Source organism: Gossypium hirsutum, chromosome D01, assembly GCF_007990345.1.
Source record: "Gossypium hirsutum isolate 1008001.06 chromosome D01, Gossypium_hirsutum_v2.1, whole genome shotgun sequence".
NCBI classification, from domain to species: domain Eukaryota; kingdom Viridiplantae; phylum Streptophyta; class Magnoliopsida; order Malvales; family Malvaceae; genus Gossypium; species Gossypium hirsutum.
This window is the reverse complement of record NC_053437.1, coordinates 5,312,187-5,329,827: the sequence shown is the minus strand read 5'-3', so window position 1 is coordinate 5,329,827 and position 17,641 is coordinate 5,312,187. Positions and strand designations below refer to the sequence as shown.

The following is a 17,641-nucleotide window of genomic DNA, read 5'->3' as shown; positions in this document are numbered from 1 at the left end:
TAATCTAATTACAATTTTCATCTCTTAGATATAAAATGTAATTTAATATATCTTACATAATTGTTGGGCGCATATTTGACATTTTTTTGGTAGATTATGAAGAAAAGACTGGTCATGATTGTATGCTATTTTTTTGTAAGGTGTATGATATTAATTTTAGTAAAATATGGTATTTTTATGGGAAAATATTTGATACGTTGAATTGATGACAGGTGTGTATAAAATATAGTACAAAAATTAAAAAGAATATATAAAAGAAATAGGACACAGTTGAGTTTGTTGATTAGGTTCAGATCTTTTTAATTTGTAAGGCTCTTCTAATATGTCAGATTGTTGATGAATTAAATTCTAGAAACTCTCTTAGAAATATTCGATTGACAATCGTTTTCGTATTTAAATTACAATTTAAGGAAAAAAAAGTAGTGATTTGAAGTTGTTTTTGGATTACTATAGTTGACTTATAAATGAAAAGAAATATGTCATCATACCAAGACTAACATAGTTGATTTCTTATTCATAATTTTGATTTTCTATTTTCTATCTCATTTCCTATTGATTGTATTTATTTCTTTAATTTTAGAATAATTAAAACCTCTTCTTGTATTTATTTAATTACAGTTTACCTAGTCATGATCCCAACTAATTTCTAGTCATGGCAAAATTTTATTCTATTTATTCTATCTCCATTGAATTCAACCTTACTCTAATTTTATTTTATTTTTAGATGTGGAAAATAAAATGGTTGAATACTCTGATTTTCAAGTGGTGTGTTGTTGAGAGTGATAGGACAAAGGAAAATATTTACTTCCAGAAATTAAAAAAGAAATCTTTCAACTTCATTGCATGTTCTAAGAATTTTCACTACCTCTGTTGAATTGTTGGAATCAATATTGATTTTAAAAATATCATAGATAAAAATTTAGAATATATAAAAACGGTACTAATTGTAGAATTTGAAAAATATGATTTAAGAATTAGATGTATTAATCAATTTGAGTTTTAGTTCAATTAATATTAACATTATTGCAAATGCAGAAGAACGTGAGTTTGATTGTGCTGAAGTGCATTATTCTCCTATTTATGGGTTAAGGAAAGACTATAAATAATTCTAAATATTATATAAAAAAACAAATATGATTAAAATTTATAACAAAATTATTAAAAAAAAAAAGTAAACATATTAACTCATGCTTACCTAGAAAAGGGGTAACGACTAACGAGGAGAACCATGGAAAGTTGGGCAACCAAGGCATCTTGAATCTATGGACTAAAATGTGGGCAAAATATTTTATAGTTGAATTAGTTTTGGAGGTATGTACCCTATAGATAAAAAAAATTAATCAATATAAAAAATGTTCAAGACTTGAATTTTAATATTCATAGCTTTAGTCTAACCTTATCCAATTTGTTTTTAAGTATTGTATTATATTATATTATGTAACTTAAATCTAACTTAAATCTATAATAATATATTGGAAATCCTATCACACGCGTATGTGTGTGAAAATTATAAATTTAAAACACATATATTTTTAAAACAACATATAATAAACAATGAAATATATGGTTTAAAATAATTAAACGTAGTAACACGTGAAATTAACAACATAAATACATTAAATTAACAATACTAAATACACTACAATTATTTATTATGGTGTTGTCATCAATTGTGAGTTAATGTCGAGGTAATTTGAGACACCAATTCAATTAAAAATATTATTAATATATACAACTAGAGGTGCTCATGGGCTGGGCCGGTCCGGGCTCAACTAAAAATATAGACCCATTTACTAGGCCCGGGCTCGACTCAAAAAACAGGCCTAAAATTTTGCCCGAGCCCTACCCAGATAAAAATGCTAAAACTCGAGTCCGATTTGTCCTGCCCGTATTAATTTTTTATATTATTTTATATAATTTTTAAATATATATAATACATCAAAAATACTAAAAACATCAAAATAAATATTTCCCAACAAATTGAAAATAAATTTTAAAAAGTATGTAGACTTAAATAACAGTAAGATAAATACAACTTAACAAGCAAATGCCTCTAAAATAATAACAAAATTAACAAATGCCTTTAAAATAAATACAAAATTAATAATAAAAATAAGTTTTATACAATATCTAAACAATAACAATAAAATAGTAGCAACATGATAGTAAAATGGTAGCAAAATAGGGAGAAAATAACAAGAAAATAACATTAAAAAATTGTCTTTTAGTGAATTCGGGCCCGACCGGGCTAAAATACCTTACCTGATGTCCGACCTATTTTTTAAATGAGCCTTTTTTTTTTGTCCAAGCCTATTTTTCGGGCCTATATTTTTATCCAAACCCTCACACATTTATAATGGGCTGGGCCGGGTGGCTCAACCCATGATTAGGTCTATATATAACTAATAGAGATAATAAAATCTACATATTAAAGTGAAATTTTAGTTGTGTGGTAAATTTAAAGTTTTATTAATTTAATTGGTGTGAGTTCAAATCCTATCTTATACATATTTTTTATTGATTTTTTAAAAAATAAAAAGATTAAAATGCTCTCGAAAATTATAACTTACTTACGAAAGAGTATTTTCGTAATTTTCCTACCTAAGATGGTAACCGGTTGAGGGTAACATTAACTCAGTAAAACACTCAACAAATAATATAGATAATACTATAATATTAATATTAAAAATATGTTTCATTGTTCATCTTTAAAATTTTAATTAAAAATATTAAATAATAAAATTGAATTAGTATAAATTAAACCTTTTTCTTTAATATGATAGGATTGTGTTAATCATTTGCAAAATATAAAAGGACTTTAGTAAAAATTGAAGCTCATATATCGAACTAAGCTAAACTTGAACAAATATTGATTGTTTTACCATACAATGGTTCATTCCGAACCTGATCTCATTGATAAACAACTCTAATGAAATATACATTTTCTATTAGGTAAAACAGGTTAAATGTTTTAAAAAGTAAAAAAGAAAATACTTTCTAAAATCTTAATTCCTTTGTGAAGTCAAAAATTTTACCGCAGCCTTATTATTCGATATTCATGGTAATAGAAGATGCAAAAAATGATATTGCCGACAAGGAGTTTGGGGGCGACCGTTGAGGAGAAAACAAGAAAGGTCTTGGTGGAGTTGCTAGTGATTGAAGGTTTCCTTGTAACATTTCTAGCACTTTAGTCATTGATGGTCGGTCTGATGGATTAGTTTGAATGCACCATAAGCTCACTATAATCATCTTCCTAGTTATTTCTTCATCTTCCACCGTGATTCCTTCAAGATTGAATGCTTCTTGTTCGAGATGTTTGTAAATCCATGAAGGGAAGTTCATTTCACTTGTTAAAGGCCCTCCGACATGAATGTTTTCCTTCGCTCCGACCATTTCAAGAACCATCATCCCATAGCTATAAACATCGGCTTTGTAAGAAACGCCTCCGAAGTTTCGACAAAATAGTTCTGGAGCAATGTATCCTATTGTTCCTCGTGCAGTTATCGACGAAAGAATGCTTCCCTTCCGCTCACATAACTTAGCAAGACCAAAATCCGAAATCTTGGGAACAAAGTTTTCGTCTAAAAGGATGTTATGAGGTTTTATGTCTAAGTGCAAAATTCTCGTGTTACATCCTCGATGTAGATATTCCAACCCTCGTGCAACGCCGACAGCAATTTCAAACATTGTTTTCCGGTTCAGTATACAACTTTTATCTGGTGATCTGTGGTGGTAGATGTACTTATCCAGCGATCCATTCGGCATGAACTCATATAACAAAGCTCTTATCGAACTCTCATAACAAAATCCAAGAAACGTCACTACGTTAACATGAGAAGTTCGACTAATACTCGCCACTTCGTTAATGAATTCCTCTCCATCTTCCCTAGATTCACTCAAGACTTTAACTGCAACAAGACGTCCACCTGGCAGCTTACCTTTGTAGACACTGCCGAATCCGCCTTCGCCAAGCTTGTCTTTGAACGACTTGGTGATTTTCTTGATGTCCGAATAAGAATACCGCTTCGGAGCAAGATCTGAACCATATCTCATGATGAATGCCTCAATCCTTTCACTGTTCTTCCTTTTATTTCGCTGCAAACTCATCAGCATTCCGCTTGACAACGATCCTTTCTTAAGCCTCAAGGCAAACACCATAAAGCAAACTACCATGATAGTAGCCCCTACCACTGTAAACCCTGTTTTAAATGAATGGTCAATTATCTTTTGTCAGAAATATTAGTTGATTTTTCATTCTTCTAAACACAGATATAAGAATGTGTTTATTACCTATGATCAGCTTAATCTTCAAACTGGTACCAACAGACGACCCTGGAACATAAAATAGACAATCATGTTACCTAGACGTACATTTTTCTTAAATTATTCGTGTTTTATATTCATATCTGATATGTATTTGGATTTAAAGAAAAAAATTAATAAAAAATGAAATGTAATTTGCAAATACTATGTTCTAAAATTTTAAAATTTTACGATCCATAAGTGCCAGCAAAGTGGGGGGTTTTTTAGCAGTAAAGATATAGCTGTTTCTTTGGCTATATTTCCTTGTTCCTGCTGAAAAGCAAGCATGTTACTTTAGAATAATAACATATGTTCAAATTTGTCAGCTTTAAAGTTGATGCTTTCACCTAAACTATATTTCAAATACAGACAGCTGATTCAACACTTTTTTTTCTTTTGAATTCTTTAATTTATGCTACCAAGCATTGAGAATCCATGTAGAGCTCACAACTTAAACATATCAAAGGGATGGAAGCACCTAGATTTTGAGACCTCACATGGTTGAAAAAGTTGCTGGTTTTAGAAAAAAATTTATATAGTGCTCTCTAAATGCATATATGAAGCAGTTAAACCAAGAAACCTAATTAATTTGATCCAAAAACTCTAATTACTCAAAAGAAAATGTGTTTTTACTGCATACCTGATTGAAGACAAGTTGATGCATCAGTATGATTTGGGCAATAACAAGTGAATTGATTCAAACTGTTATTATACCCACACCTACCCCCAGAACCATTGCAGTCTTCACATTTGGAAGCTATATTTGCATCCCATTTCAATCCAAATCCATTACCAAGAGGCAAAACCAAAGTATCTGGAGTTGGGTTTCTCTTGATTGTCTCAACTGCAGTATAAAAAGCTGGAACAATCACATGGCTATCACAAGATCTCAACCCGTCTTTCACTTCAGTTGAAAGGTTGCCCAGAACAGATGCTATAACATAGTAATTCACCATATCTGCTCCATTGCTGGTGCTGCAGTTAAACAGACTTGGAAACCCTGAAGATATGTTGGAAATCAAAGGGCAATGGTAATACAATGTTATGTTCTCAAGGTTCCAAGCATAACTCAAAAGGTTGAAGTTCAAGGTGGTATTGAGCAGGGTTTGGGGACAAAGGGATTGAAGATAATCAATTCTTGCAACAGTGAAAGCTTGTAAATTGATGTTGATCTCAATGACTTTGTAACTTACAGACATGATTGTAATCTGGGTTTCTTCATCTTCCAGGCAAGTTAACTTCAACCCTGGTTGACCACAATACTCAGGCCTGTCACCTCCCCAAAAAGGGTAGCTAACATTTTTTATCTTCCCACAATGGAACTGTTTGCTGCAGCCCACATAGTGTTCATTGCTTGAACTTAACAATGGTGGAACTTGAACAGACCAAAGGATAATGGTGAAAAGAACCAGGAGGGGATATGAAATTGCAGATATAAAGAGAGGCATGTTTGTTTGGTAAAAAGTCTACGTGTAAATGAAGTGAAAAACTAACATTGGGAAGTGGAAGAAAGGATACACTGAATGTGATGAAGAGAGGTTTTTATGATTAAAGGAAGTGATTAATGATTCTAATAACTTGGAAGAAGTAAAAAGGAAGTTTCCCCCCATTTTTCTTTTTCTTTATCATTGATAATCTGAATGTATGAAAAACATTCTTAATGGGATTGTGGTTGGGTATTTAATGATGCTGGGTCCCGGGGAGGTGACCATTAAAGAAACAAGAAAGGAATTTGGCCATTGCTTCCTTTGTTCTATGTAATTATGATTTCCTTTTTTAACCAACAATAAATTTTTTTAGAATTTGCATAATGTTTTTTTAAATTTAAATGTAATACACACTCTGATCGATAATTATTGATTTAATATATATATATAAAAATTTAAGCGGCAGACAAAGATGTTGGTTCCCACAAGAATAAAGATAATTCCAGTTCAATCCTCTTGTAAATAATAATATTACAAATTTATATATAATGAAATTGCACTTGACCCCTCAAATAATCATTTTAGTCCCTTAAAAATGAAAAAAAATTATAAATTGATAAATAATAAAATTATGTTTTAAGATTCCGTTATTATCTCTATCTATATAATCTAGCCCATAAATATATAATATGTATATATATAATGTTTCATCAGTTTTGTTTACAAATCTTGTGCCATTGCAAGTAGCTAGACTGCTTTAATCTTAAAATCTGAGTCTAAATACAATTGCCAAAACTAGGTGCTTGCTTAAACCCAAATTGTTTTTTTTTTTCAAGTCAAAAGGCAATCGAATAATATCTCCATTTTTCTATTTAATTATTGAATCGATATTTTATAATAAAATATTTAAAAATAACAGGTTTTTTTGGTTTTATATAATTTTTTTATCGTACACTATATCGAACAGGAAACCCTTAACCAGGTCATATATATGCTAAAGAGAAGCAGCAGAGTGATACACATTATATTATAAATAATAGTCCACTGACTGACCCCATTCCCTAGTTGCTATCACATCCAATTTGACATTTGCAATTAAACTGAGAGATGCCAAGCTTTGCAGGGCATGGAATCATCATTTGTAACTTCCAATTTGTCTACAAACAGTATCCAGATTCTATTAGTACACTTTCTTAATAGCATTAATGCTCAAAGTTCAAGATCAAACACTATGGTACCAACTTGAGTATTTGACAATTTGGTAGAGGGATATAAGCTGCAGAAACAGTAGAAGAAGCTACCAGATCAAATGATACTTTCATTTCATATGCAAAACTTTGCCAAATGTACACAAATGGATCATGGATACTAGTTGATGTCCACACATTGTCATAATGACAATAAAATCTAATCTCCTTGATCTAAACAAAGCATCATCAAAAAGTCGAATTTCTTGATGAGCTAACGAAACCTAATATGCGCAATAAAAGCTTTGATGTCAATGCAAAAAGAGATGTTTAGCCTTGAAAAGTACAGTAGCATCATGCAAATGCCAAACTAGTTTTAGCATTCGAATAGGAAACAAGCATAATGTGGTAGGACTTGTGGCTTATCTGATATTGGTCTTCAATATTTTATCGGCTTCACCTTTGCTCATTTGCCCATGTGGGTTAAGATCCTGCTAATTAAAGCTTCTTTCTTCCCACTAACAGGAAGGTTGTGGGCATTTAAGTAAACTTTCAAATCTCCTACTGTTAAATTCTTCAACTGCAAAAGAGGAATAAATAAGCAAGATAAACTTCCTTGGATTTGTTATGTGTGACAATTTCAGTACCCCAATTACCAGCAATCTTGCTACATATACTAGGTTTCATGCCAATGCTCATTCCAAAGTCAGGGGAAAATAGAATCGGAAAAACCAACACTAGTATATTTTTACTAACCGAGAGTTATTCAACTGAATACGTTCCAAGTAGGGCTGTGCAAAAAAACCAAGAAACCGAAAATTGATCTAAACAGTGGTATTTTGATGATTTTTGGAATACAAGTTAAAAACCAGATTACCCAAATTGAACATAATTCTAAAATTTTTAATTAATTTTAACATTTTTTATGACATAACATAAATATTTTATATTTAAAATAGTGAATATTAATTTAAAATATAATATAAAAATATATTTCAAAAGGTACTATATAAGAGTTATTGATTATTTTTATTTACTTTGAAAAATTAATCCTTTTTAGAAATAATTATGAAAAAAAATTTGAAACTTTACCAAATAATGTCCGAAAACCATAAAACAAAACCATTTTATCAAAATAAAATCCAAAAACCCAAAACCCAAAATTAGCAAGAAAAAACCTAGCACCAAACCAAATTATCACGGGCAGTTCAAAAAATAAAAGAAACCTGATCGGAACCAAACCGACTTCACCCCTACCAAGAAGTTTATAAACCCTTTTTCTTTAAGTGAAACAGCATTTTCTTCTGAAATAGCATTCACTCAAATAAATTAAGCCTCAAGTTTTTTTGCCTCAAATCCTGGTTTGTACAATTACCCTCAAATTTAGTTCAAAAGAATCCATTTCGATGACTAAGAGAAATTAAAAGCATTGTTGAATCAAAGAAAACAATTAAATAAACCTCTCACCTGCCCTTGTCTGCAAGGTTACCCCAATCATAATCCTTAGCTGCATTTTCTGCAATAGCTTTACGTTTTCTAGAGGCCTCACTCATTTTTTCTTTACCCATGTCACTTTCCTCATCATAGCTGTCCCCATAAACAGAATGCTTAAATGCTTCTGCTGCCCTAACAACTGCTGGTCTGTGCCAAAAAATTTCTCATGATGACCGGTTTGTAGGCCAAAAGATTTTATAAACAACCAGAACGGGATGAAAGAGTTTAAGAATAAAGCCAAATCCTTATTACCTAGTCAAACCTTCCTCATCAGGTGCTGTCTCATCAGTGGTCTCTGGAATATCATCTTCTGCTAAAGCTAGAGCCTGCAATACTGCATAATGTCTCTGCAGAGCTGCAACAATGTTATATAACATGGTGACCGAGTCAACAAAGTATAACAGAAGAATGGCATCAACAACTTGGCAGTCCACTTTAACCACAAACAAAAAAGTCTGATACCTCAGAATTTATTACTATCAAACCTTAAAATTACTCATATTGCTTGAAAAGAATGGGAACTGATACCATTTGACAAGCGGTAATTGCATAAACTTGAACATACAGAAGGAAAAAAATCAATTGAAATTATATCAATTCATGATTTAACCTTGTCCATAGATGTTTATACTCTGTATCATAAGCAAATTGTACTTCCATTATATAACTCTAGAGTAACAGGTGTACTCTGATTCTTAACTTCAATCATGTTAAAAACAAAAATAATGCTTTTCACACACTTGGAACCATTCTAAAATTTCAGGGCTACAGTGTATTTAATGATTTATTGATTTTCATACACAGTCTGTGAATACCTATAAGCAATAGAATGACAGTGTATAAGTATAAACTATAAAATGACAGCTTACCAGGGTTAGCAAATTGGAAAGCAGAAAAATCCTTCACATAAATACGTTTTATTAAAGCAGCAGCCTTTTGAATTTGATCCTCATCAGCTCGAGGTGCATCCTCTTCTGTATCTGGAAATATCTGTGAAACATCCCCAATTTTATCAGTGATAACATGACTTGAAAATCTTTTAGCATAAACTCAAGAATATGTCCTTGCCTCTTCATCATCTCTGATGTCATCAGAGTACGGAAGGTATATCATGTGCATTCCAGGCGGCTCCATTTGAGCTCCAGCACTGGTAATCTCATCCTGTGAAGTTTAAAGAAGATTGATAAACTGTCACAATTGTCTATATGAACATAAATGAATGCAATGAAAATGTCTCATTGTATCTTTCAGTTTTGAATAGCAAAATTTGCAATTCTAACTGTCGTTTTTACATCATTGTCATAAAGAAATTGAAAGTTCTCTCATAAAACAAATTTAATTTCTCTGCACATGTCAAGAAGTACCACAATCAGCTGCGTAACATATACACATATGCACCACATTAAATCTGGTTCAGGCTTCGTTTATACCAAGAACAGATAAAGAACTACAATGACACAGAGATACAATGAGGCCTTCAAGTTTGCTCATATTGTAACATTAATAGAACAGCATAGAAGTTCTACTCCTCAGATTTATATTTACCACTTAGTCTACTATCCTAAAAATATCAAAATATGTCATATTTTACTCAGTCCAACAGAAGCAGCCTTTCAACCTTCGCCTTTTCCCTTAAGAATTTCTCCCCCTCAAACCTTGGTGATGCTGACATTAATGCAAACTCCATATATATAACCTTCAGCAGAAAAAATAGCTGAAACCTTCCTCTATACAACAGATCCAATTACAAAGCCTAACACTCTTACAACATGTGATGGTAGTTTTAAATTTCCATCATATTTGTGCACCATATTCTCACTGTTGAGAACTGAATGATTTGAGTCATATGTCAGAGAGCAGAAGTCCACTATTATGCTTATATTATCTCAGCGTTTAGTGATAGGGGAAAACAGAAACAAATAAGAAGTTGACAACGTATAACAAAACAAGCAATGAAGACCAATTTCCCAAATATGGACTTTCGCATGAATCACAAGGCCAGATGCATTAGTCTGAAGTGCAACAGATATCTTACTTGTGCAACTAAGGCAACTAATTGAGGATGATTTGAGGCCCCATAATATGCAACTGCAAAACTGCAATGACACAAAAATATCATGTACTAGGATCAAGAACAATGATATGTTATCAACTTCTTGGAGCTTCAGTTTGAAGAAGAACAGTAGACCAGCACATAGAAGCTGAAGTTGCAAAATACTAACCGATTGTGCTTTAGCATAGATCTATGCAAGGCAATGAAAATGCAGGTGCTACCCACCACTTCCTATATTGGTCAAGCAGAAAACTTTTAGTAAATGTAAACAAACAAACAACCCCCCCCCCCAAAAAAAAAAAGCAGGTTTCATTAAAGCTAAGGGCAATAAGTAACAAACACATGCCTTCATAAGCAAATCAACATCATAATACCATTAGTCACTTAAAAAGTATTTAAAATTTATATTTCATATATCAAAATGTTAATAATGAGTTACAATAAAATAGTACTTCACATTTTTAAACGCTAGAATATTAGACCAAACTTTACATAAATACTTCTCAAAAGTAACACTAAACTAGCTCTTAATCTGCACTTTAAACTTGAATTGAGCTTGGACCACCCACATGCCCTAATACGTTCCTCTATATTGAAAATATGTTTTATGAGTGCATACTATAATCTTTGGCCCTCAATTGAAGATGTCTTTAATACAACTACCTAGCTGATTATCAGAATGGTATAGACCCAGAGGTGATACCTGACATTTGATCCTTGCAAAGGAGATTGGGTGACCAGCATACAATGAATTTCTATAGGTTCTTTATGAGTGCTCCTAATCAAGTGTTGAACTGAAAATATCAAAATGCTATCTTACAAAAGGGTCAGGTGGGAGATTATTGAAAATCACTAGGATGGATACAGAAAAATCTGACACCCGTAACGAAATGCTAAATATCTCAGCATATTTTATTTCACAAGCAACAATGAAATTGCATTATCTATTCAAGCATAAAGTACGTAAAACCAAACTCAGGACATATATGTCAGATTTTGGTTTGTTAAACTCTATAGCCACCAGATTCTATTATTTTAAAAAGAAACCTTAGTCAAATCCGTCAAACAATCAACAATACATGTTAAATATTGAAGTTCTGTGGAATGAACTGTATGACCTTTGAAAAAATTTTTCATTTTATTAATACAGACTTTTATGTTTAGGAAAACATGCTCTTCTCGACTCTTTGTGCATTGTTCACAATTAACTCATTGTCCATTTTCTCAAGATTGCATTATAGTTCCATTCCTTTCACAGAAAAGACACATCAAGCAATAGATTTACAATTATACTTCCAACAACCTTGTCATCCATTGTTTGATAAAGCAGTCCTATTCAAATTTATCTAATGTAAAAGGATTATACTATATCACACTTTGTTTTCTTGATACCAATAACTGTGAGGAAGAAAGAGGGCAAAAAGAATAACAGTCAACAACTCAAAATATAAAAGTGTACAAGATCAAGAGTAAAGAAGATGCAAAAAAATTCAAGAAACAAACTTCTGTATCATTTGAGGAAAACTTAACCTGGTCACTGGCGTATACAAACGTGGATGGTCTCAAGTTGTAGTAATCTTTTAAGCAACTTAATGGCTTGAATCCAAGAAGACGAAGTTTTCCGGGTGATATTCTTTTTATCTCAGCTATTTCCTCTGGTAAAAACTTGACATTCTCACTGAAAATGCAGGGTCGCACAGGGGAGGGGGTTGATTAAGAAAAAGTTGTACAAAAATAAACCAAAATATTAACGAGTACAACATATGAACAAATTTCAAAGTCTTAAACTACATTATTCCCAGACATCAATAACCCAACCATAATTGTGACAGGAAGTTCCGTCTAAATCAGAAAACTTCTTTTGACAACCCTGCTGGACAAGCAACCCAAGCATCAAAGCGATGGCATGATGCTCTACACTAGAAAACTGCTCTCATTAATCAAGGACATATGCTTCCATGTTTTCCCCGTAGTATGCATCACAAGTATCATCAATTAACAAAAAATGAAAACTTTACGTTTACTCTCTCGATGAATTAGTTTTTATTAGAAAAAGGCTTTGGGTCTTTATCAAAGAAAAGATGAAGATATATCTTGTATAGCCACTTGAACCAAATTTCCCCAAAATCAGAAGCAAATCTAATAAACTGAAGAAAAGGAAATGTTATATTTTCCTTGAGAAAGGAAATACAATGTCATACTATATTCAATCCGCTAATAAGGTCAACATCCAATAAGAATTAACTTTAATAGTTTACATGTAACCGAGAAATGAAATACAATGTCATAGTATATTCAATCTGCTAATAAGGTTACATCCGATAATAATTAACTGTAATATTTTACATGTAACCAGACAAATGCATGAAGCTTTCAATGTTTAACAAGCATAATCTATTCCCTTAATTTGTTAGATAAAGCACTAAAAATACTAGCCATGCTTACTTTCTATACGGCTGAAAGAGCTTAGGAGGTTCCTGAATCAGTGCACCAGTATCCTCACATATCAAAGATCTTTCAGTCTGCACCATATCATTGAAAATAAGTTCAAATCACAAATGGTCAACACAAGCAGCATACTTCTTGATCGCATTCTATCTACCTAATCCTCATTAATATATTTTCTATATAAATATATTGCAATGCAGAGAAGCAAGGATTTATTGAAGGAAAAATACGAACTTTCTTCTCAGCAAAAGCTACTAACCAACTCATACAGCTTAAAAGCAAACAAATTGTTTCTTCTAAGCTCCATTTAGATAACTATTCAAAACTCTAATGATATCTTACTCTGCAGCCCATAATACATGCATAAAGCAAAACAAGACCCACTCTATTGAAGTAAAATAGATATTCATTTACATCACAAATGCAAAAAGATATTTTAATTAAAATCACTCATAGATATCCTAAGAGAAGTGGAGGAAGCTGGAGGAGAGAGAGAACCAGAAACATATAAAAGTTTGCAAGATGGAGAAAAGGATGGAACATAAAGAAGATAAAAGCTTAGAATAGAACAAGTACTCCACATAAAACTTAGCCGACAGATGCTTATGTGTGTATAAATGATTGTTGCCTATTGTCATATATAGCATGTATTTTTTCAGAATTACCATTTTTTTTTTTTGAAACGTCAGAATTACCAAATGTTAAGAGCCTATATCCTACATGAGCCATAAAAACAACTTGTAATTACCTTTAAAGGATGATTTGTGACAGAATCAAGCCATGTAATGGCCCCTACAGACATAGAAAAATGAGGGAAAAGAGTTAAATAGTATGGCACCTGACATTCAAGATTCAACTAGAACATGGAGAGTTGTCTACCTGGAACTGTAGGACGAATTAAAGCATAAGTATTCAGCTCAATTGACAGTCCATTGGCAATATGAAATCCAATCCTTCTAACTACTCGCTTTGTGAACATACGCTTTCTCAGTTGATCTTTCATATCTTCCAATCTGAAATTAGATTATGAACAAGAATCATGAACGTACATATAAAAATCTGTAAGTTATAATATTGCTACTGCGTTTAGGTATATCATGATTATATACTTATAACTAGTCCGAAATCATTAAAGATAACAAAATTTTGAAGAAAACAATCCATTGGAAGTTAATATGAGCTCTATGCATGAGGTGAGAGATCATACACAGTGTTTGAGAGACACAAGGCCTAGAAATACCAATCCATCACGATGTTTGGTTATCACATTCTTTTTTACTTCTAAATGAACAATTATTTTATAGGTACTCAGAAATTTGAAGGGAGTGTAAGTGCTGGCAGAGTATTTATTTCTTTTGCAGTTAGAAAAGTGAATCAGATGTAAAAAGTAAGTAGCCAACTCTTCTGTCATAAGAAAGAAGAGTGGACTCCTAATTAGCATCCAACAACAAAAGCTCGTTATACTACGTGTTGTGCTTTTTTGAACATGATCAGCTCATTGTTACAGTCAGTACAATCTAATTCAATTCCACAACATGTGACCACTGACCAGCACGCATCTATACCAGTGCATAATAATGATCCTCTTTTGAATTTGAGCTCACTTGATGGTAATAGTAATTGCATAAAAGTAATGAGATTAATATTAAAAAAAAAAAAAAACCATAAATACATACTTCTGGCTGGCAGAAGGCATGAATTGAGCAAGATCCTCACCATCTAACCCAATCAAATCCTGAAAGAAATAAAAAATTGTTATCCAAAGTAAATGTATAATCCACCCGTTCAATCTGCACAAGAAAACACAACATGAATGAATAAACATACAGCATAGAAGGTAGAAACATTGAACTCTGAATCTGGACGACTCAAAGGGAGAAGTTCAATTGAGATTCCAAGATCTTGTGCATCCTGGAGGGGAAAAAAAGAAGAGCAAAAAAAAAAAAAAATGCTGGTGACATAATCTGCTAATGGGAATCAGTTTGAATGCACTCATATAACACTGAACCACAAAGCACGTGCAACTTTATATTTAGTTTACTTTAGCTCGCTGCAATGTAGTTCTTGTCATATCTTTTTTTGCAGCATCCTGGAGACTTCCAAAGGGATCATCTTCGTTAGTAAAGAGAAGAATTCGCTTATCAGCTGTCTTAATAGACCTGAAAGAGTATTGCTGTCAAAAACTGAACCAGATGCAGGAACCTTGGAAAACAAAGGAAGAAAGGAAACAAGCGCTGTTTAATCATAACACAAATGCAACAGGAAACCATACCCTTTACGAAGAAGAGCTTGAGCAACCCAGAGGGCATTATAAAGGGAATTCTCCCGAGACCCGGGAACAATACCATACTGACTCCCAATTTCTCTCATAAATGATTCTGCAAAATAGCTTAAAAATATGTACATTGGTTCCCCAAAAGATTTTTACAAATTTTAACATAAAAGATCATATTTAGTGAATCTAATGAAATATGATGAACTTTTAAGTAGTACTTTGCGATCAGTTTATAGTATTGTAGCAAAAATCTATAGTTAAAGCAGGCAGTCAAAAGCTTAGAATCAAATCTTCATTATTGATCACCAATAATGCAATTAATTTGAATATAAATTACCTTCTATACAGTCAAATTCTTTAATAAGCCTAGCTGTAGGCCTGTCTAGGTGCTCCCTTTCAGCAACATTAAAAACAAAAACACCATTTAAATCTTGCAAGTTCTTCTTTTCCCTCTGCAGACAGAACACAAGATAGTAAGAAAACATATCATAGGCACTTAGGGCAGCAGACTTCCAGAGCATATAGCAAAATATACCAACTCTATTTGCAAAGATTGTATTTATTTTCTGTATATTTATTAAAGGACTCATCTATTTGATGGAAACTTGTCCAAGTTTTACCAATGTCAACTGGTCGGAATAAACACACAGAAAATAAGTACAATCTCCGCACATAGACAAGTCCTTTAATAAACATATAGAAAATAAGTCCAATCCCTGCAAATAGATGTGGTATATTTTGCTAGTAAACCCAATTTACTAGTTGACGTTGGTATAGAAAATATAGCAAACTAGGAGTAGTTATCCCACATTGATGGAAACCATTGACCAACAAAGGCAGCTACTTGGTGTTCTATGTGCATTCCTACCTATTCTTTTGATTCCATGTGTGATTGTGGCAAAACCAAATTGAGATATACAAACGAAAATGCTATTTATTTGAAAACTTTTTGATTAACCAACTCGTTACCAAAAAGCCCTGATAGCATCTTGTCATGTAGGAATGATGGCCAAGTGATCCAAAGAGTAGCATTGGAACTGCTATGTACACTTCTGTTTACTGAGGATTCGTACACCTATTTTCCAACACTTCCCCACAATTCACTGATCGCCATGAGATTTCAAAGAAATCTAATCTAATTCAAGATTTTCACCCAATTGAGTTTACCACCCTAGAACTAAAAAGTTACACCTACTAGTTCAACAGTATATTTTGTGAGTAGACTAAGTGGAAAGCCCCACCCCTGCCATTTTTCTTTTTTTTTTTTGTACACCAGGACCAGAGGCTCTAACTACAGTAAATAAAATAATTAATATCAACCTAAAGGGCTAGAATTGCATCTTACAGTGTTAAAGAAGCAAATTGCAACTTCATCATACGATCTACTAATGATTTGAGTCTTGAGTGATCCAGCAATACAGCTAACAGCGGTGTGGAAATGAGTTTCATCCTTTTGGTCATTCTGTCAATATTTAAAAATAAAAATAAAAAACCAACAGCTAGTCAGTACATCTCAAATAGAAAAAGAAGAAGAAGAAAAACATGTTAATCAAAAAACATATCCATTACAGAAAAGCTTAATTAGGGTATTAATCCATGAAAGAAAAAAGAAAACCAATTACTAAAAAAACTGTAAAGAAAAGGAAATGGGTATTCTTTATCTGTTTTGATTATACATAAAAACTTACACCAGGACATGTCGTGCTGAACATTTTCCGAGAAGCATCGACCAAGTAAACAACATACTCTTTGGAACTCTCACTTTGCTGCAAATATTGGACAAAAACAACACAACTACATCTCTCGTTTCTTAACCGTGGAGAAGAATATAGAAGAAAATAAAGAGAAAGAGAGGAAACCTGGAAGAATTCGTTATCTGGGTCGTCTTCTTCGTCCTTGAAAACATCTTCTGGGTCCAAATCCATTGTTAAAGATGAAATTTTTCAAAGGTTTTTTGCCGGTTTCTGAAGTGCTGCTAACTTTCCCAGTTCCTACGCATTTTTTAAATACATTTCGATATTTGGAGTGGAGGTGTCTTGGACAAGCTAAAGGAAGGACACTGACAATTGGAGATCAAAGTGTTCATGGGCTTGAGAGCCTTTTCCATATAAAGCTTCGGGTCCGATACATTTTTCAACCAGGTTTTGGCAAAGTTTTTGAGGCTTAAGCTTGGCCTGCTTTGTCTTTATAGATTCTTTTTTTCTATGTATAATAGGAAATCATGTTGTTTGATATTCTATCTTCTTCTTTTTTTGTTAATTTAGAATTTATGATTTTCATATATTTTTAAACTTAATGAAATAATTTTGTTTAAATTAACTGAATTCTCGTACTAATATTAAAATTTAAGAAGGAATAATATCGGGTTTGGATGAGCGATGTGTTTATCTGCGATTAATGTAAAAATAGTTATGGCAATGTAATTAGACATTGTAATAATATTGTAGTGTGAGAT

The 17,641-nt window shown here is 32.4% G+C and overlaps 2 protein-coding genes across 2 annotated transcripts; both read right to left on the bottom strand.

Annotated features, from left to right (window-relative positions):
- Nucleotides 1–2,840: 2,840 nt before the first annotated feature.
- On the bottom strand, nt 2,841–6,075 carry LOC107934688 (LEAF RUST 10 DISEASE-RESISTANCE LOCUS RECEPTOR-LIKE PROTEIN KINASE-like 2.1). Its single transcript, XM_016867170.2, has 3 exons — nt 4,943–6,075; nt 4,291–4,332; nt 2,841–4,199 (listed from the first exon to the last, which is right to left on the bottom strand). The coding sequence occupies exons 1-3, from the start codon at nt 5,748–5,750 to the stop codon at nt 3,046–3,048; spliced, it is 2,004 nt and encodes a 667-aa protein (XP_016722659.1). The 5' UTR covers nt 5,751–6,075; the 3' UTR covers nt 2,841–3,045.
- Nucleotides 6,076–7,027: 952 nt separating this feature from the next.
- On the bottom strand, nt 7,028–17,256 carry LOC107934687 (ATP-dependent DNA helicase 2 subunit KU70). Its single transcript, XM_041086849.1, has 20 exons — nt 17,046–17,256; nt 16,875–16,952; nt 16,532–16,648; nt 15,524–15,638; nt 15,184–15,289; nt 14,953–15,070; nt 14,739–14,822; nt 14,588–14,646; nt 13,791–13,924; nt 13,660–13,703; nt 12,909–12,985; nt 11,994–12,141; nt 10,633–10,694; nt 10,446–10,506; nt 9,479–9,571; nt 9,280–9,400; nt 8,663–8,765; nt 8,384–8,557; nt 7,673–7,707; nt 7,028–7,496 (listed from the first exon to the last, which is right to left on the bottom strand). Exons 1-19 carry the CDS (start codon nt 17,109–17,111, stop codon nt 7,683–7,685), a joined length of 1,785 nt encoding a protein of 594 aa, XP_040942783.1. The 5' UTR covers nt 17,112–17,256; the 3' UTR covers nt 7,028–7,496; nt 7,673–7,682.
- Nucleotides 17,257–17,641: the final 385 nt, after the last annotated feature.